This window comes from Carassius gibelio, chromosome A8, assembly GCF_023724105.1.
Source record: "Carassius gibelio isolate Cgi1373 ecotype wild population from Czech Republic chromosome A8, carGib1.2-hapl.c, whole genome shotgun sequence".
Lineage (NCBI taxonomy): Eukaryota > Metazoa > Chordata > Actinopteri > Cypriniformes > Cyprinidae > Carassius > Carassius gibelio.
The window spans coordinates 15,866,706-15,888,973 of record NC_068378.1 but is presented as its reverse complement, the minus strand read 5'-3'; the positions used below and the strand labels follow the sequence as shown (position 1 = coordinate 15,888,973).

The following is a 22,268-nucleotide window of genomic DNA, read 5'->3' as shown; positions in this document are numbered from 1 at the left end:
ACTTTATTTTGTGTGTGTGTGTGTATATATATATATATATATATATATATATATATATATATATATATATATATATATATATATTTTTTTTTTTTTTTTTTTTTTGTTGGCTTTTTTGTTTTATTAAATCATAAACTATCAGGTTTTCCAGTTTTAAGTCTTAATCGTACTTTATTTTGTGTGTGTGTGTGTGTGTGTGTGTATATATATATATTTTTTTTTGTTTGTTTGTTTGTTTGTTTTGTTTTATTAAATCATAAACTATCAGGTTTTCCAGTTTTAAGTCTTAATCGTACTTTATTTTGTGTGTGTGTGTGTGTGTGTGTGTGTGTGTGTGTGTGTGTGTATATATATATATATATATATATATATATATATATATATATATATATATATATATATATATATATATATATATAAACTGTATAATAATTATTGATAACATTTAGGAAGATCTGCAGTCATGGAGTTTATTTATTACATGGAGTATATTTATACATTTTTCAAGATACTAGCATTATTTACCACACCAGTCTGCAGTCAGGTGATGCACATCAAATCACCATGAGCATCACCCACATAAATATAAATATGTCAAACAGAGTTAGTCCAAACATAAATTCCTAGAGCGGAACAAATGCTCAACAATATTTAACTATTTTATGGGCAGTTGTGAGTCTGGCAGTCTTATTAATGTTGGACAAAGGTTGACCATATAGCTGAGGTGCTTCCTCCTAGCTGTGTCTGTTTATGTTCAGGAACGTCATATAACTTTTATAATAAAGGGAACAAGGAGTGCTCTGACGTGTATTACGTCTTTTTCTCAGTATAATGAAGTGCATTATTTATCATGAGTGGGAAATTGTGGGAATTACAGGTATGATCTGTATCATATACTAGAAATATGTGAAACAAATACTTAACAACAATACAACAATGTAAAAGAGAGAAAAAAAAAGTTTATTGTCTTAATGTCCTGGGATAAAATAGGGAAGAAGTACCGGAGAGAAGATTTAAATAAAATTTAAGACCATTTTTATATGGAGAACATGTTGTCCTGTCTTTCTCTGTAAAACATGTCCCTCCCTATGAATTGCTTCAGAAAGTAATTTTATAAAGGCATAAATAAACAAGTCATATCTTTGATCTTTGCACATTTACTGTGACGATTAGCCTAGCCCCTGCTACAGCTTAGTACTGTGCATGACCTTGGAGCTGGTAGCATACTAGCTATGTTTAAATGGTATTGAAAATGTATATGTTGTTTTACAGCTGGGGACACAAAAACAACAAGCATGAACCATTTGGTTAAGTAGGAGTAGAGGCAAATTTGAAACTGAGTTCTCAGAGATGTTGCATATCATACAAAACTGTGTCTGGGCGAGCATGTGTACTAAGCTGTAGAAATGGACCTGCTTTTAACCTACTGTGAATTTTGACCACGTGACTAAGTGAAACATAGTGGATATAATGTTCATCCAAGTAAATCCAAATAATCATCTAATTTAAATAACAATCTACTGTGTAACAGAACATTTAACATTATTTAGTACAGTATTTTGTAGTACTACACTTAATGTTATCAGAGTCTGTTTTCTAAATTGTACCCATTAAATGTGAAAATATTAATTTTATTGGGGGGGGGGGGTCCAACTTTAACAATTTTCATGGTGGTGGTGTGATCCTAACACATTCCTTACCCACACATGACAATAATTTCATCAAACATCTAAACAGAGAAATAAATGTTTAGTGTGCCCTTTCAAATGCATTCTAAAGATCGTCTCACTTTGAGACAAAGGAGTCCACAGTTTTACACAACATCATAAGGTCCACAAAGCAAAGCAAAGACCCCTACTGGCAAACTGAGAACTTTCATTGAGTTTTCAACAACATTCATCTTGAGAAAGGAAATAAAATCCCCCATTAGGGAGTGGCATGTTTTCCAACAGTGATCCTGACAGGAGAATGACTCAGACATTGGTGAGCTCAGCAGCAGAAAAATGTCGAACTGGGCAACGCTCTGGTTGTAGCGAGACCCCCTGAAGTCCATTCCTTGGAAATGACCCGGATCGGTTCTGGTGACTGATCTTCTGTCCAGTGAAATTCTTTGGGCTGAGACCGAGCTGCTCCTGTAGAAAGTAAATTTGATCTATCAGATTTCGGATTCACTGGTGCTACAAACATTTGACCTTTAAGAATTATTCAAGCCATACTACAAATCTTCAGTCTCTGAGGATGCATTGTTATTGAGAACTGCACTTCCATACCTTGAAAAGAGAGCACACAGTGGTTGTGCAAGGAGATTTATGCAAAGGATAAAGCGTTAACTAACTACATTTAAAGGAACAGTTCCCCAAAAAGGAAAATTCTGCCATCATTTACATTGTGTGTCATTCCAAACTATGGAACACACTTCTTTTTCAGAATACACATTTTCTTTCTAGATGTCGACTTTACCCTTAAATGTGGCTAAGTATGTGACGGTATCAAATTTGTTGTGAAATTGCTGATATAATATGGTATTATCATGATTAAAAAATTTTTTATTTAGAACAAACAGAACTGACACTAACATTTAAATACAATAAAGCAAAAAAACAACAAAAAACTAAACATAAAAAGTATTTAAAAAAAAATTCAAACAGATTAAAGTGCAAAATAATTATTTTTTTAACGTTATTTAATGCCTTAACATTACCAATGAACAATATTTGTTACAGACGTTATGAAAATAAATATCCTATTAAGTCTAAGTATTTAAGTATTTAGTGCTTAATTTGTATGAGTTTTAAAAATGTATGATTCAGCTTAATTGTTCTACCTTGACCCGTTTTAAAGACTGCTGATCATCATGAAAACTGGGTGATGAGCTACTAAGAGAACCCTGCCGGTGAAGTGTGGGCGGAGTCCCCAAAGGTTCGACTTCCTGTTCAAGCCCTGCCCTGCTGACACAGACATCAGAGAAATCTGCATGACTCGACCGTCTCTTGATCATGTATGACAATACATTTATTCATTGAGACGTGCAGTAGAGTTAGACACATACAGTACAGCATCACTAACTGTGTCTAACTCTACAACAATACTAACAGACAGTGCGTCTCTCCTGTTCTCTCACCTGGCTACACTGACAAGTGCCTTCATCTCTTCATTCAGGTGATGACGGACCATCTGCTTGTTGCATGGAATACATAAAGCTGCCGCCATTGTGTCAGAGCTGAAGGAGGGATCCAAAACCATGATGGCACCATGAACCCCACTGTTCTGAAGATTGTCGGCAAACTCCTAAATATGGAAAGATGTGTTTTTCTTTTGAGTTTTTCCAGTATACAAACGCCTACACTTTCTCTGTACTCTCTCAGTGATACCTTCAGATCAATCTCTTTGATCCATTTGATGATGCGACGACAGGTCCACACGACTGGGTCTGTGTTCTGATTCTCACACTCTGATCGCCTGGATTGCAAAATCTGCAGCAGAACAGTTTTTTGGTTATTTGTTGATAAGCTTCATTAACTTCCTATATAGAGATCTCTATAAAATCCGAGTTTGTTTTTCCAGACTGGGCTGTTATGTTTGTGATGGTTGTTGTTGCCTTTTGGTAAGGTTTGGTGCCATGTTAGGAATTCCCATTATGCTGTTCTTCTGGTTTATGTGTGTGTGTGTGTTTACCTCTCTGTCGAAGTTGAGTGTGTGTAGCAGCTGTATTCCCAGCAGCAGGCTGTTCTGGTGGGCTTTTTTAGACATGTGCAGATGCTTCTCAAGGTCGGTGCGTGTGAGTGTACTTAGGAGACGTCCATCGACAAGGTGAGTGTGGAAGAACTGGGAATATTGAGGGAGTCCCACATCAGTCAGCCAGGCCTGAGCCACCCAGTGGTGATCCAGATCAGCTGCTTTAGAAAGGCTGAAAAACATGACCACGATAAAGAAAAAAAAGAAAAATAAAATGTATAAATCTAGCAATAAATTCTTAGAAATGCACTCTTTTTGTTCATGCTGATTTCATGTGGTTTTGACACCATTTTCAAGAAAGGTTACTATTTAATGAATCTAAAAAGAAAACAAGTGACAAGGCAACATTATTTTTATTTGGTAATCAACATTATGACACAAATTTTACAGACTGAACTTAACTAATATTAAATTTTTTTATAAAATAACTTCGGAAAATATCATGAATTATTAATAACATAAATACAGCAGCATTCAGTTTTTGGGGAGTCACAACACTTAACATTAAATGGACTAGTGAGTCATTTACTCACCTTCAGATCATAAATCAACCATATCTATTCGGAAGACTTTGATTCATATGAATGAATTTTACAATGCCTTTTTTTTTTATCTTCTAGGTTTTGGTTACCTGGACTTTCATTGGAGGAAATGAAACATTTAGGTTTTGTAAAAAAATATATTGTGTTCTTAAAATAAAACACCTTAAAAATGATTTGCTTTTTGAATTTTAACCAGGTGTGTGGGTGAGGAATGACATGAGGGTGAGTAAATGATAAAATATACTTTTTTGGTGAACTATCTCCTTTATAATTTACAATTTTAACCTTTATTTGTAATTAAAAATAATGAATTGCCTGATATTTTTTTAAGAGACTTATTTACCTTGACACACTGTAAAGAAAATCTGTAGGGACCCTCTCTATGATATAATCTTTTTATTATTATTATTATTTATGATGTGTGTCTCACCCATGTCCTGATTCTGCATCCCTGTAGTCTTCAATGGCCAGACGGAGTTTCCTGCGGTGCATTGAATTACTGATACCTAAAACAAACTCCAGGTCCTCATCCGTAACACCTAACAAGACCTAACAAAACACACACACACACACACACGCACGCACGCACGCACACACACACACACACACACACACACACACACAGATTAGTGTTTAATTCTAAAATCCACAAACACTGCTTGTTTAAATAGCCTAAAGCACTCAGAGAGTTGATAAAATCAGTTTTATATTTTAGGGTCTAAATTTTATACAGTGTAGATAAGTGTTCATGTATCATACTGACAAAGTCACGTCTACCTTCCCACTTTTAACGTTGTCTGCACAGGCCCGTATGTACATCGGCATGGCCATGATCACCTCCAGCCAAGCCTGCACGGTTCCTGCACGCCAACGGGACATAGGGGCCGTCCGCGCGAGCTCCACCTGCTGGAGCCGATCCAGATGTTCCTCGCATTCTGATAGGCTCACACTGAGGCGGGCGGGGCTTGATAAACTGTCGGAGTCTAGATTGGTGGATTACGGGAGAGGGGCGGAACTTAATACTAGTTTGTATTCGAGTATAATCATCGTGCTCTCTCAGGTGAAAACAAGTATGTATCCGGTACCATAAACACAAAATATTAATTCAGAGCTAAGAAGTTAGACAAATGTTCTGGAAAACAACCCCCCCCCCCCCCCCACATTTACATCGTAGTTTTTGAACACCTGTCACTAAAGCATCTGTTAAAGCGTCTTGTGTGCGAACAAGTAATTTCACCAGTAGGCGGCAGCACTAAACTGCCTTCAAAAACTGCAATAAACCCAAGCGCCCATACATTTGTTCATAATAGGGTTGTTTTTTAAAGCATATGGTTCCAGATGTTGTAAATTAATGACTGACAAAACAGATGGCTACTGCCAAGTGCTTGTTTAGAGTAAATGTTGTTGGAAAATACATAAACTGGTTTTGCCTGTTAAGATACTGCACATCTACACAAGCAATTCATATATGAAAACATTTTTCCTCCTCCTCTAATAAAGCATAATTATCAGGACTGTAGGGTTTGCACATCACCAGGAGCTAATGAGACAAAAATGACTTTGAGAGCCCCATTAAGACTTCAAAGTGAGATAAAAAAGGGACACAACCAAACACACATAATTCTCCATGTGGTTAAGGATATTTAGTAAAGAGTTAGTTCATTATGATCACAAGCTCTCTACTACCTGAGCGCCATCAGGCAGTTGATGAAGTAGAAAAAGACAAGCTCAAGTGTCAAAACACAATTACAAAAAGCAAAGAAGCCACACACTGTTCAGTGTTTTTGATTTTATTTCAAAATAGTCTGTAGTTATATAACTTATTCCCATTTTCATTTCCATGCCATTTAAAGTTCCATGCTATTCAGCAGCAGCCTGAGCCAAACGCAGCAGGGAAACGAGAGCTGTCTCTCCATCTCCAGCTGATGAAGAACACACTACATTCTCTGAAAACTCATTTATTTCTTCATTTCATGTCAGTGCAATATTGAAATGTACACAATGGTAGGAATCTGCCACTGAATGATAGCTAGCATTGATTTCAGAAAAATAAAAATAATAGACTATAAATACAAAGTTTAATGGTTGAAAGGCCCTGTAGAGTAAAGTTAATCTAGTTCCCACTTGTAAAGCAACATGAGAAACTACTGTAGAGCTCTATGTCATACCCTGCTTTATTAAAGGTACAGTAATCATTTCCATGACATCTATCCTAAGTTTTTATTATAACCAGTGATCTGGGTTTTGTATCTCCACACAGTTCTCAGATCAGTTTTGGCCTCCTGGTTAATGTTGTTTGAAGGCAGTTGTCAGAGTTAAGTGTGTGTAACGGTGATTATAAACTCTCCTGTGGGAAAGGCAGGACGAGCCACTGCTCACTTAAAGTCACACACTACATAAAATGTCCACATATCAGAATATGCTGCAGTTAGATGAGTAGATATCTTTTGGATAACTGTGTGTAATGGCAAATGTCTTTTTTGGGGGTTTTCACACACGCCGAGGGTCCTGCTGGCTTCCGACAGGAGAGTTCCATCAATATGTTTAACACAAAGGTTAAAAACAGACAATGAGCGTTAAATGATATAAAAGGCATCTGGAAACACTTACAAGCACTGAGTGCACAATGACTATTATTTACACATTCAGCAGTCCATCAAGTTTCCAGTGAGATGCTCAAGTGGATAAAAAATGAACACACACACACACACACTCTGGGCAGGATTGGGTCTACTGTGGCACAGTTTGGAATCATTGTACATTCAAGCTTGTGCTCATAAAGATGGCAGCGATAGGAAGGGACACACACACACACACACACACAGAAACAATTGTTTGGGGGGGCTCTCAGCAGCGTCACCAGTCACCATCCTCCTCTATGTAGTATTCAGGTGTGTTAGTACCATCAAACAGAGTGGGGTCCAGAGACTTTCTTTGCTTTCCTCGACCGAACACCCTCGACAGAGAGCTCAGACCCATCCTCTCTTTCTTCTTTCTGCGTCTCTGCTCCTCTAGATCCTCTAGAGACTGGAGACAGGGATAAAGAAAGAAATAATAAGCAATAGAAGGTGATGCATCAAAAATGAGCAGAGAAACTGTATCTGTATCATGGCACAATATACATGAAGGTTCATCTCACAGTACAATAACATCTAAAGAATCGAAATACCACTCAAGATGTGACATGAGTGTTCTGCTGTGTTTTGAAATATTTACAGTTTAAATAGATTTTATTATTAATATTATTATTGTAATAACAAGTCCCTATTTTATTACTTTTTTTTTGTCATAATATTAGAAATACTATTAGATATATATATATATATATATATATATATATATATATATATATTTGTGCATCTCGTCTGCAAAGCACTTCACAACCAAGGCATGCACTACAAATAACAGAGATAAAACAGCATTTTACCTCTGCTCTAACATGTTTCCTATTCTTGCCATGTTATAATCCTATGAATATTGTTAAATACAGTATACTATGAATATTGTTAACCCTAAAATTGTTAGATATGTTTGTAAGTCTCTTTGGATAAAGAGTTTGCTAAATGAGTAAATGTAAATGTGCATGTAAATGTATTGTGACTTAGGTGTCAGGTAAACAGTACCAGGCCACACTACTGTATTTCAATTGTCCATTTGTGCATGTGTTTTGCAATTCAAAGAGTGTCACAGTGAGTGGAATGCTGTGTCTGTCTTACATTGCAGAGGGAGTTTGTTCTGTGTCGTGGTGAATCTGAAGGTGTTGAGGATCTCTCTCCCTCCGTCACCGAGGTGTCTGAGATGACTGACGTCTGTTTAGAGTGACACGGACTGATCCTGGCTGCGGCTGATGACATCACACTGATGCCGTCAGCATCGCACACGCATGGTGACGCTTTCAGCACTAACAGACACAAACATCAGGAGAATTAGGAGGCTGATTTGAACTCCATTTAGATCTGAACAGACAGGTCTTTTCTGTATGTATGTGTGCGTACCCTGTCTGTCCATCGAGTAGTAAAGGTTTTGTTGACTCTGTCGTATCGCCGCAGTCAGAGGAAGCTCTGCATGCATCGCCCACTCTTGGTTGCCATTGATGACCGTTTCTGTGGGCATGGCTAGTGAGTGCCGCTTAGGAACATCCTTAGTGAGAGTAGACTGTTTTGCCTGGAACACACAAACAGATTTAATCCAATATGTTCTACTTCCTTGTCTACAGAAAGTATTGTAAACAAATGTAAAACATGAAAATGAATGTATAGTACTGCCCAGAATAACTGCTCCGAATGCTTCACAGTAGAGCCAGTCTGGAGCTAAAGTCATGTTATTAATAGGCCCAAACAGAATTTGCACTCATACAGAAAATGTTACATATGTCTGAAGTTGAACCATAAACATTGATTCTACAAGCCTATTTCCTCCCTTATGTGTTCATTTCTTTTTCCCAGTGTTCTGTAGTTTGACCAATAAAATATTCATAACTTCACTAGTTGTTTGTGTCTGCTGAATACAGATTTGTAAAAAACAAAAATAAATTTTTGTTCCAACTTTATTTTCATATTTAATTTTGCTATCTTTTTTTACATTTATAATGTGTGTGTGTGTGTGTGCATTTTATAGAAATATTTATATTTCCATTTGTCTGTTTCGGGGTATGATCAGTGCAGAAAATGCTGATAATGATTAAAATCATTTTAAACCACAGTCATGCCAGAACACAAGCCCAAAAGAAGACCACCACCACATCTTCATCATCATTGGTTTAGAATGATTCCCAAGCTCCTAAACAGTCTACTGAGCTAGCATGCAGAGAAGAACACTCACAGTGATGGAACAGAACCACTCATGCTATTTCCATTCCATTTACACTATGAGTTTGTTCTCAAAACAAAATACACGTGCAACCAATCACGTTGACCATACTGGATGAGGAGTCAACACTGCAGACCAATCAATGAAGGACTCGGGGGAGAGTGACAGGCCTGGCTGATCTTACCGACACTGTTTTAGGTGAGGCTGGTCTTTCCGGAGATCGAACAAACACGCGACTCTCTAGTTTCTGAGCCATAAAGTTACTCATCTGTTAAAGAAACACACACATAAACAAAAGCGCACACGCACACACAACTCAACACTGACATTTTGAGCTACTCAGTTGACAGATTGTTTGAAGACACATGAAGACATTCTATATAAGATGAACACTTCAAATATCTCTAGACTCAACTCATCCACTTAGAAGACGTAAAGTAGGATACCCTGCTTTTCTAAACTCTGTGTATCTCACCATAGTCAGTTCAGCCTCCAGCTCTTTGATCCTGTTCTCTTTCAGGTCCAGTGCAGATCGGAGTGAACTTGCATGTTCTGTGGCCTCTTTGGTGTGACGGCGTAGGTCCCACTTCTCCCGTTCTAACAAATCTTTTTCCCTTGCCAAAACTCTCACTGCATCCTCACTCTCCTGCAACACATAAATGAGAAGTGTGTGTAATACTGAAGCGTGTGTGGAATTTATGGATGCACTTTAAAGTTGTTTTCTAGTATGAATGCATGAGATATACATGTATGCGAGTAAATTACTTTTCGGTGTTGCTCATAGTTGCGAATGAAGTCTCGTAGATGCTCCTCACGGCTCTCCAGTGTTGTGTAGAGCTGCTGCATCTGATTCACCAGATCAGTTCTTTCCAACCTCAAACGCTTCCTGTCTGCCTTCATTGCTAGAAAAAAAACAACATAAAAAAATTATATATATCCTTCCATCTATATATATATATATATATATATATATATATATATACATATATATATATATATATATATATATATATATATATATATGCACACATACCCACACACTCTTTTTGTTTACTTATGTTGCTTGTAAGAACTTATGGGTTAAAAATCAAAATTTAGAGATAAAAAAAAATTGCAGCACAACTGATTAAACATTAATAATAACAAATGTTTCTTGAGCGCAGATGAGTATATTAGAATGATTTCTAAAGGATCATGTGACACCGAAGACAATGCAGAGAAATGAAAATTCAGCAAATAAAGTACACTTTAAATTATATTAAAATAGAAGACAGTTATTTTAAATTGTAATAACTGTTTTACTGAATTTATCATCAAATAAATGCAGCCTTTGTGAGAAAAGAGCCTTCTTTCAAAAACACTAAACATCTTAACCAATCCCAGACGTTTGAAATATAGTGTACTTCCTCAAGCAATATGATTATAGGTATCATTTATGTCTGTAGCACTAATTCCAAAGTTGAATACATAAGAGTTAGAGTTTGTAACAAGTCCTAACCCGGAGTAAAAGCAACAGCAATCCTTAGTTGATACTTAGCAAGCACCAATAATTAAAGAAAACAAACCAAAATAAAAAAGGAGAGAATAAAATAAGCAATAATTATTGTCTCTAGAGAAAATGAACATACTCATTTGAACTTTGGATTGTGTTTTATAGTATTGTGTTTTTATAAAGGTTCTGTGCTTCTCTGCTAGTCTTGTCCTGGCAAATCAGAAGTGCTTCAACCTTGACAATCAACCTTCTGCTCTGCTTTAAACATTATCAATTAAAATCATATTCATAAAGATCTTACAGAGAGGCAGACAGAAAACATGAACGATATCGGAGAAGAACAAGAAAAAGATTAACTAATCTACCCATTATAATGGAGAGACTTCTTTTGATAAAATATTGCATGTATATTGATTAAAGACTGCTATGAATTCACCTGTCTGTGAAGTTAATATTACGCCTCAAAAATGCTCTGCATTTGCCATCCGGATTGTGGTCTCCATCAATTTAAATACATAAATATGGTTTAATTTGCATGAAACCATTCCCATTTACACATTACTATTATTCTCTTGATGTCCAAGATGTCCATTTTCACACACCATTCCCCCCCCCTCTCCCTCTTTTTCCTCTTCCAGGGTGTCTCTCTCTCCAGCTGGCTGTGGTTAATACTATGTGATAACAGAGGCAGTAATTGACTGTTTTAGGTTGTTTGTAGCCTCTGCTCTGACTTGCAAATTGCAGCTCGTGTTTTCCAAGGACATTGAGTCCATTCACCCACCACTTAAAGACTCATTATACAGGAGCCAAAAGACACACACAAAAAGCCTTTTACTCACATTAATGTACACACACACACACACACACACACACACAGGAACACCTGGTAGGAGGTGGAGAGAGATTGTGTATAGCAGTGAACATTCAGATCAGTAAATCCTGGAAGATCAAGGGTTTTCAATTTCCTCCCAAACTGTGTTTAATTAAATATTGGATGTCCCTTTTCCATTAGCTCACACACAAATCACATTATTAGTTATTTGAGTTTTCTTTATCCTTCCATCTTTTGCTGAAATGGATTTCTATAGCAGAAATGCATGATGGTTGTTTCAAATTGACAATTTTCATTAGAGATTTCAGTAGGCCATTCCCGACAACGCAGCAGGTGATATGAGCAGGTTTTGCCACACATATATTGTACACACACACACACACACACACACACACACACAAAGTCAGCACTGGGGTAAAGTTACTGCTAAAATGAGCACAGAAGACAGCACCCACAATGCAAAGCTGTTTAGGTGCAACTGTCGTTCAGTTTAACAGTTTAACTCTACCTGATCTAACAGGTGTAACACAAGAACATCTACAGCATTACTCTCTCACACTGGGCTTTGAAGGTCACCGGAGAAAGTAGATTTCAAAACTAAGACAAACCAAGGACAGCAAAATCCCTCGGTACCTAAAAATGGAGAACATTATGCTAGTTTTGTGGTCAGTGCTGTTCTGATTACTTCTGCATTTCACAGCTCCAGAGCTGAAAAATGAGCTGCAGGACAAAATAAAAGAGGAGGAGAGATGAGGTCCAAATGGCTTCGAGGAATTTCAGTTTCTGCAGATTTAAAATGATGCAGTCAAAACACCTTCTGCTCCTGAAGAGCGGTCATGATATTGGATCAAATCACTTGCCTGAGACTCATATAAAGAAAAAATTTCACTTGGATGTTATAAGTTGCACTATAACTAGTAAATGAAGCAAAACTGTCCGTCTTCATTTCAGGCTGCAAAGCAACAAAATGTGATAGTTTTAAAGGGGGGTGAATCTTTTCTATACCCAATGTAGGTATATAATATAACTCAATTGTTGTAATTAAACTAAAATGTACCAAAAAATAAATGCATTACTTAAATAAATGAATTAAGGACTGGTTTGATTAATTTTGAACAGTTTATGAACACAGTATTTGTTTTCACTGAGAAAGGGGTTTGGGCTTGTTTGTCTGTTGTTCATTTCAAAATGCCAGGTCTTGCGCTGGCTGAGAGCTGGGGGTGAAAGGTTATGCTCATGGCATTCATTCCTACCTAGTAATGCTTCCTTTGCTCTGTCAAGCTCCTGCTCTTTCTGTGTTAGCTGCACACGGATCTGTGAGACAGACAGCAGCTCCACAGAGCAGCCTCCTCCTGTCTCCTCCAGCTCGCGATTCAACATCTCCCTGACCTGCTTCAGCACTGACACCTCCTCCTGCAGACGCACCACCTCCTCGTGCAGCAGCACTACACAGAAAGGGACAAAAAGAAAAAAACTGAACATTATAACGCATCACTGTGATGGTTTTCCGATTTGTTTTGCAATAGTTGAATGTTTCTTATTATTAAATTATTTACTATTATTGTTATCAGAAGTGGAATTGAACCAAGTGGATTTTAAATGCAACAGCTAAATTAATACATACATAAAGAAACAGCAAGTATGCATTAAATTGATCAAATTTGACAGTAAAGACACTTAATGTTACAAAACATATATATATATATATATATATATATATATATATATATATATATATATATATATATATATATATACACACACACACACACACACACACACACACACACACACACACACCGTATATACACACAGTGCTGCTTGAAATTTTGTGAACCCTTCATAATTTTCTATAGATCTGCATAAATATGACCCAAAACATAAAAATTTCTCTCAAGTCCTGAAAGTAGACAAAGAGAACCCAATAAAACAAATGAAACGAAAATATTTTTTTTGTCATTTATTAATTGAGAAAAATTATCCAGTGTTACATATCTGTGAGAAGCAAAAGTATGTGAATCTTTGCTTTCAGTATCTGGTGTGAACCCCTCTTGCAGCAATAACTCTATGTAACTGTTTCTTGTAAGTCCTGCACAACGACTGGTAGGAATGTTAGCCCATTCCTCAGTACAGAACCACTTCCGCTCTGTGATGTTGTTGGGTTTTCTCCAATGAACTGCTTGATTCAGGTCCTTCCACAACATTTTAATTGGATTAAGGTCTGGACTTTGACCATTCTGGCTATTCCAAAACATTATGTTTGTTCTTCTTTAACCATCCTTTGGAAGAATGACTTGTGTGATTGGGGTCATTGTCTTGCTGTATCATGACCCACTTTCTCTTGAGATTCAGTTCTCGGTCAGATGTCCTATGACATTTCCCTTTAAAATGTGCTGGTATAATTCAGAATTTATTGCTACATCAATGATGGCAAGCCGCCCTGGCCCAGATGTAGCAAAACAAGCACAAACCATGATACCATCACCACCATGTTTCACAGATGAGATAAGCTTCTCACGCCAGAATGCAGTGTGTTCTTTTCTCCAAACATAACGCTTCTCATTTAACCCAAAATGTTGAAATTAGGTTTTGGTATCATCCATCCATTAAACCTTTCTACAATGTTCCTCAGTCTTGTCCACATGATCTTTAGCAAACTGTAGAGAATCAGCAATGTTTTTTTTTTTTTTTTTTTTTGAGAGTAGAGACTTTCTCCTCGCAACTCTGCCATGCGCAGAATAGTTGTTCAGTGTTCTCTTGAACATTAACATTAGTCAACACAAGAAAGGGTTTTAGTAACTTCCACTGTAGAAGTTACCGGATTACTTTGCAACCTCGCAGACTATTATACATCTTGCTTTTTAGTAGGGCTGGGCGATATATCTAACGATATGATCATGCGCATCTAATCAGTAAAGCTGCTTCCGTGATCACAGCTAAAATCGCCATCACCTGCTTATAATTGGAGTGGCATTTAATAGACAGAGCCGTAGATCGCTGACAAATGACGCAATATCGCGTTCATTATCGCAGATGTGTTAAAATCTAATCATGCTTTGGGTCATATTAATAGACAATTCTAAAGGGTTAACAAACTCAAGCAGCACCACACACACACACACACACACACACACACACGATTATAACACACAATATGCCTAAAGTGTTTTACTGGAATGCCAATCAGCAGCCAGGACCAGAACTATTGTTTATAATTTGAAGTATGAAAAGAAAATCCTTCAAAGTATTCCATCAATTCAACGCCATGAACAATATGCAAATATACCACCTACTTGCAAAGCAGGTAGATCATCTTAAGTGTTGGGACACAAGCATGAGAGCATTCCTGTCATTTCTGCGAAGCTATAGAAACTAAAAGCGTAGGTAAAGGGTGAGATGGAATGTCAAATAAATTGTTTAAAAGGCTAGTGATGACAAAATCACACAGAATCAACAAAGCTAAAAATTACATACACATACTGTATATATATGCATAATGCACATGTGCAACAGAATCACACAAACATGAACTGCACTTATTATGATCTTTATGCTTTAACTTTTTAAATAGCACTTCTGGATTTGCACAAAGAGAAATGTACAGTAGTGCATGAATAAAATCGTACAGCAAAAAACAGCAGCAGTGAGGTGTGTGTGTGTGTGTGTGTGTGTGTCATTCATAATGAGATTTGACCTGTGTCTCTCTGGCTCATAGCCATTTATGTGGTGCGTTTAGGTTTGTTTGAGTTGTTGCCAAATTCTGAAGAGTTCAGTTCAGTCACGTGTGCTCTGTATTTAAAGTCTGATTCATTCTCTATTCTCTCAGCAAGGCGATGGTCACATGAGTCTAAAAGCAAAACAATCTAAACATTCACATCATAGTTAGCTTTGAATGTGGGATTTGAAACCGATGAGGAATCCTGAACACCTGGTGTTCCTCCTTGTCAGAGCGGGCTGAAGGCTTGACATAGGCATCTAATGCAGCTCTAGAATCTGCTTTCGTTTACTTTCAGTCAACAGATACGAGACAGCACTACAGATCTGGCAGGCTGTATTATACGGATTAGAGCTGTAAGACCTCTGCATCAACTAATCCAACAATGAGCCTCTAGAATGCAGATGCGGCTCTAGATTAGCTGGGTTCAGAGAAGGGTTACAGTTGGCTCTACCCTGAAGCTTCTTGTGCATACAGGAAATTAGTATTGTTCAATATTAATTCACCTGGACTCTTTGTGCTTGCTATTTTGTCCCTTCGAAAACAGGATATCAGGGCTGTCCTGATCATGCATGCTCATCTTGTATGAAGTGGCCCAAAAATGCCATTTAAACCATGTTCATTGCATTAGAAAACAAAAAACAAAAAATCAAACCAATTAAGACACTTGACCTTTATTCAGAACTAGTTTAAACTCACTAAGCCATTTTTCCTTCCAGTTCCACTTAAGTTCTTTAAAATAAATGCCACTTGGTTTAATGATTTGTTAACCAAGGCAATGAAATGAATACATTTTGTGACAAGAGCGTAAAACATAGAGAGAGGCATCTAAGGGCTTCTCGTGCAATGATTTTCATTTAATTTAAAGAGTCCTGAGTGTTTTGGCCTTTGGTGACATTACAGAAAAAGGGCAACGATCTGATAGCCACCTTCTGAAGAGTTTAATTCTATTAGTGTAGTCAACCACAAAAGAAGTCTGCCAGCCTTAGGGAGAAGACTAGAGAAGGACTGATCACTGACATACAGCAGAATATCTCACAGCACCATAATCTGCATTTCAAAAAATAACATTGATCGTCTGCAGTAAAAGTTCCCTTTTATCAGATAAACATCTGCTTCGTACACATGAAGTTTGGACTTGATAATGAAGAGACTGCTGGCTTGTGATGTGTGTGTGTGTCTGTGTGTGGGTTTCTGTCCTGGAAAGCTTGTGCTTCAGTTTAAGTAGACTGGGATGAAGTGATGACAGGCCTGTCCTGTGTGATAAATACAACTCCCAAAGTCCCACCACCACCATGCACCATGCTCAGTGTTAACCATCTTCTGAAGGTGGGGAATTTTGATGCAAACAGCTCTACGACATTGCATCACTCAATGTTTTGCTGGCTTTCACAAATGGATTTTACAATAAACAGAATGCTGATGACTTGTAAAAAAGCCATTTCTCGAATATATTTTAATCACTTAACTGGACAGACAAGAAAAAAAAACATTTAATACTTTATCCCCAATCCAGTCCTGTGGAGTAACTGACAAAAATTATTTAATAAGGATATAAGACATTTTCAAGTTAATTTCCTACTATTGATTAAGAAATTAAAATGTTCATTTAGTTAGTCCTATGTGCATGACGCTTCCACATCACACAAAGAGGGAGTTTTGGTACAAAGCATAAAATGAGAAAACAAATTGGACATTATTATGTTACTGTGTAATATAAATATTATTATAAAATATTAAATATAATACTATAATATTTTAAATATACATTTTAAATAAAAACGATTATTATTATTATTATTATTATTATTATTATTATTATTATTATTATTAATAATAATAATAAGAAGAATAATAATATTATGTGCACACCATTTAACCTTTAGAAATTCTTCTAGGAAGTCTTCTGCAACAGCATCTAAAATATATTTTATGCAAATATTTACTTTAACCTAGCCTAAAGTTCATGTCCATCTGTTAACAACTCGTGTGTGTGTGTGTGTGTGTGTGTGTGTGTGTGTGTTTGAAAATAAACACTCTTGATGATGCAACAGGTTATTCTGATGCCTCATTGCATTCACAACAATGAATTTGAAAACCACTATCAGCAAATACATCATCTGATCACACACATGAACCCTCTCCTAGTGAAACCAGTCTTGCAGCTACAAAGAAACTTTTGCTGCTCTCCGTTTCTCTCTAGCCTGAGGGGAAATGCTCACTATCACTCATTTACTCAGCCACATTCACATCTCATCCCTCACTGTCGTCTACAACAAGTCAAATGCTACAGACCTAAAAGAACCTCAGCTATCATCTCCTGTACTGAATCAAAGAGCAAGCCAAATTCAAAAGCTCAAACTCCCTCTTCACCTGACAGGAGCGACTCCCACTGGTTTACAGATTTTAATAGGAGCTACAACTGACACCACTGTTCAACACACACACAACTGAAACACACAAAAACCGGGCTAAAGGAAAGGAGGGAAGGATCTAGGGTCAAGGTGCAGAATTTTTAAGCAGGTAATGACTCTTTTCAAATACATCCATACAAACACACACACACACACACACACACACACACTCACTCTCTCTCTCTCTCTCTCTCTCTCTCTCTCTCTCTCTGAAGTTAACAATCAAAAGCTAACACACTGTTCTCATAAAACCCCTAGTATTGGCATCCATCTTCATTCAGTTGTTTTTCTCAATCAGGTTTGATCCCAGTATCTCAGTTTGTGTGTGTGTCTTCCAATTTATTGTAACAGACTAAATTAAAAGATGACACTTACACAGCACATGCTGTCAAGTTCATCTGCAAGAATTTCAGTTTGTGAGTAATTGGTAATAAAAACTGACTTTGATCTACATTTGGTATTACTTTACAATAACATCTTATTAGTTCAAGACAGTTAATGTGTAAATTGCAATGAGAAACACATTTAGCATTGTTTGTTGTTTATTTTAAGTCCATTAAATAATATTATTAGCTAACATTTGATTTTAATAATATATCCACCTAAGAGAAAAAAACATTTATAATTTTAATGTGTCTGGCTTCCAGTGTCATCCGCTTCCAGCTATTTTTAGCTGTACAAAACAGCTTGTTTTGGTGCTTGATATTGCAAACAGGTGTGTCTTACCATATTAATTTAGTGTATTATCTTAATTATGAACACAGTTTGTAGTGCAAACAGTTTTACCTTTACAGTTTTTGTTATTCTTCTTGTTATTTTCCTACAGTGGGTAATGAACCGAAAGTCTCTTATCAAAAAAATGCAGGCAGATTTGTAGTAGTCTGAGTTATGGTGACAAAAAAGGTCACCTTTGCCAGCTATTTTCATTTAGGCATAGGTATATATATATATATATCAATCATCATGCACAAATGGCTGTGTCTAAAAAGTGTGCAAGGGACCCAGTCCAAAACAGCATTATGGGCATGAAATACTCCAAATGCTAGAGCTCACTGGGTTACATGTACACGCAGACTCACATTCACTGAGGTATTCACAAACCAAAACTTATACTCACACAAAATCTGATTTCAGCACTGGCCTAAATTTGACAGATCCCTCAGGATGGTTAGTCAACACACACGCATTACACCGGTCAACACACACATACAAATATCACAATCCCACTTGCACAAAGCAGTGTAAAGTGTGTCTAGCTGCTGTGCCAAGCACACCATAGCCAAAGACAAACAAATGCAGACTGGCATCATCTTCTGACAGCTCATTACTCTAGTCTTAGAGTCAAAGAAACAGCAACCTTTACACTATAAGTATAATAAGTATAAGTATAATAAACAAATGAACAAGACCCAACATAAGTTGATGACATGAACCAAATGAAAAAATGAAGAGAATAAATGAGTGATAAAAGAAAAGAGCTTTGTTTAAGAACTGCAGCCATAGTCAATCCCTCTGTGGAGATGATGAATCAACAGATTCATCATTTATAACCTTCTATTCATAAAAGTCAGTGATCAGAGAATCTGAATTAAATGAACCTTTAAGAGTCAACCTGTTGTCTCTCTACCACTCCATCTCTTTCTCCTTTCTTCTCCCTGTATGATATAATAGAGAAAGATAACTTACTGCAAACATGATGAAGGGCTGAGGGTGAACATGTGTGGTCTTGCATGCCAGACTGGACCACTAGCATAATGCCAGGTCAACATTGCATCTTATTTTGACCATGAACCATTTAAATAGGTAAAAGTTGTCTGACTTATACACAAAGTTGCCAACTTTATAGTAGATTTTATGTGCTGTAAAGCTGATAAAACACAATCACAAGGCATCAGACTCAGTTGTGCACCCGCTCAGCATGTATAAGGCTTGTCGACTCACAGGAAATCAGGTTCAGTCTGGGTCATGTCATGTACTTTCCACTGTCATGTAAAAATAAAGGCAAAAAAGTCCCCCCAACCCCTCCAAAAACAAACAAACAAGCTCCCAAGAAAACAAACTGACAGCTCGTTCAAATGCACAGCAGTTCCCATAAAAGTTGTATAGATAAATTTAGCATAAATTTTCAGAACTTGAAAAACATTTATACAATCTTACCACCCCCAAACCTTTGAACAGTATTGTTAAAATGTTGATAACGCTTCAGTATAGGGACCAATTCTCACTAGTTGCTTATTAGCAAGCATATTACTAGCATACTGACAATTTATTAGTACTTATAAAGCACATATTCTGCATGACCATATTCTACATCCCTGATCCTACCCAATACATAAACTTAACAACTACATTACAAAGCAGAAATTAGGAGTTTTTTAAGGCAAAAGTCAGTTAATAGTAAATCATTAACGAGACTTGGACCTTAAAATATAGTGTGACTAAAATGTGTATCCCAATTCATAGTTTTCAGTCACATGACAATACACATCGCCACAATATTTCAGACATTCTAAAACATTTAATGCGAAAACATTAAAGTGCCTTTAAAACATTTATATTACAAGATCAAATTCAGTGCACACCTTATTGATGATGCATACTTTACACAGGCCCGGAATATGAACGCAATGTGCTAAATGGTGGGCTAAGTGTTTTCTTTATAATGGTTTTCTTTGGGAAAATATTCAGTGTGAAATGTTGCACGTTGCATTAATATTCTGGGTTCATCTGTTTGCCTGTACAAAGTATGCATCCTCAATGAGGTATATACTGAATTTGGCCTTTAAATATCACTGTTACTACATTACTGCTTGATGCAAACCTCATAAAATAACTGGTGGTCAGAGGCGGAAAGCCTTGTTTTGTCTTTCATGAGAAAATGTGAATTCCCAGACCAAGCCAAACAATCAGATCCAAGCTTATGATTTAGCAAAAACCTATATTCTGTAAAATGTGCAGCCTGATGTTAAAGACTAGTGTGTGTGTGTGTGTTTGTTCATCTTCTGGCTCTGGAAAATTCTCCACTTTTATGGCAAAAGGCGAAGCTTCATAGATCACTCTGAGTTTCAATCTGACACACACATTCATTTTCATTCCACTAGTCAGTGGTGCATTTTAGTGGCGTGAGAGAATTTGTGTTTATCTGGATTTCCTTACATGCTTTTCAGTGTGCAAACTATTCTTACCTTTATCTAATGACGTCTCCTGAACAACAGTGTCACCTTTTTGACCCAGCTCTGTCAAAGCTTTCGGTCTTTGCACTGGTGCATCTGAAAGAGAAACACAGAGACGAATTGCATTAGATTTATAAACAATGTGTGATTGAGTAGGACAGTGTTAATTTCGTTGACTAAATATTTTCGTCACAAATATATTTTTGCGGACGAAAACGAAACGAAAACTAAAAAAAGAAGGCACTCATGGAGACTAAAACTATGACTAAATTGATTGACATTATCGTCAACGAATAAAGGACGAGACGAAAATAGACTGTGACGAAAATCAAATCAGCAGACGGGAGAGATGCGAGGAATGAACAAAAGAACCGGCAAAGCGGAATAGGCGAGACTGCATGAGAGAAGAGAACCAATCCGAGCCTGACTTATTGAGACGTGAAGCAAATTTTTTCAGTTTTTAAATGAGCTCCCGGGAAGACGGCATTCGAAGAGGTGATGTCTAAAAGAGCGACAAAATGTCCACAGCTCACTTCACGTTTGACGACGAACAAAACAAAACAAAAGTGTAAAGCACGCGGAGCGCTCATTCGTGGCAAGAACACAACCAATTTGAAAAGACATTTACAGACGAGCCACCTGGACATTTTCTCAAATGTAATTTCGATGTTCTTTTGTTTATTGAGATAAGCAAAATTGGAAGACTGCAGTGCGTAGATGTTGTAGCATTAAATATTACGAACTGAAAAGTACTGTAAAATAGCCCCTTCTTCAAGTTAGATGAGAGCACAATACTAATACGTAATATTATGATACATACATTTGATTAATACTAATGTTTAGTATATTTTATAATGTTCTACTTTGTTGACAATATCACAAATATTTATATATTAGTCATGTGAAACGTGAATGTTCACATCCTATCATTATACATACTAATCTAGCAATATTGTAGTATTTAAAACATACAATATTGCTAGACAAATGAATACCTTATAAAATCTTGTTACTTTTTTTTTTATCCACCCAACTAATTAAATATTTACTTTAAATGTATGCACTTATTGTTCAGCTCAGCTGTAAGCTTTAAGGTCCTGGACCTAACTTTATTTTTCTTTTATTGATGGTCAGTTGGCAGCTAGTTATTGTTTACATTATCATGACAGTGTTTGTTGCTGCATAAAAGCTTTTGAATCGAAATAAAGACACAGTTGTGTTGAAATAAAGTTGAATTTGTGTTTTATATATTTTGGTTAAGTTTGTTTCCTATACCAGCTGTAAAAAATTGTCTAGTAAATCTGTTATTGATTTTAGTCTTATTTTAGTCGACTAAAATACCAAGCAATTTTAGTCGACTAAAATAAGTCTAAAATTAAAACAAATCAGATGACTAAAACTTGACTAAAACTAAAAAGAATTATAGTCAAAAGACTAAGACTAAAACTAAATTAAAATTTCGTGTCAAAATTAACACTGGAGTAGGATTCACTCTTCTGGTTTCATCACGATCACTACATACGGTTGAAAATTCACATTTTAGTTAAATAAGTGTC

At 36.5% G+C, this 22,268-nt stretch overlaps 1 protein-coding gene across 3 annotated transcripts in view; it reads right to left on the bottom strand.

The window, feature by feature from the left end:
* Positions 1 to 939: 939 nt before the first annotated feature.
* The window catches only part of LOC128018575 (kazrin-A), a 33,326-nt gene continuing 11,997 nt past the window's right edge, over positions 940 to 22,268 (bottom strand). For 2 of the 3 annotated variants that reach the window (XM_052604165.1, XM_052604168.1), the window contains 15 exons: positions 20,725 to 20,808; positions 12,664 to 12,855; positions 9,852 to 9,988; positions 9,562 to 9,732; positions 9,271 to 9,354; positions 8,273 to 8,441; positions 7,994 to 8,178; positions 7,181 to 7,304; positions 5,055 to 5,260; positions 4,708 to 4,826; positions 3,676 to 3,907; positions 3,372 to 3,473; positions 3,122 to 3,288; positions 2,825 to 2,945; positions 940 to 2,132 (listed from right to left, as the gene is read on the bottom strand). In XM_052604165.1, the coding sequence (XP_052460125.1) occupies positions 1,974 to 2,132; positions 2,825 to 2,945; positions 3,122 to 3,288; positions 3,372 to 3,473; positions 3,676 to 3,907; positions 4,708 to 4,826; positions 5,055 to 5,260; positions 7,181 to 7,304; positions 7,994 to 8,178; positions 8,273 to 8,441; positions 9,271 to 9,354; positions 9,562 to 9,732; positions 9,852 to 9,988; positions 12,664 to 12,855; positions 20,725 to 20,808 (2,252 nt within the window). In that variant the 3' untranslated portion in view covers positions 940 to 1,973. The remainder of the gene's footprint in view (positions 2,133 to 2,824; positions 2,946 to 3,121; positions 3,289 to 3,371; positions 3,474 to 3,675; positions 3,908 to 4,707; positions 4,827 to 5,054; positions 5,261 to 7,180; positions 7,305 to 7,993; positions 8,179 to 8,272; positions 8,442 to 9,270; positions 9,355 to 9,561; positions 9,733 to 9,851; positions 9,989 to 12,663; positions 12,856 to 20,724; positions 20,809 to 22,268) is intronic. The other variant, XM_052604166.1, reaches the window with a different exon arrangement.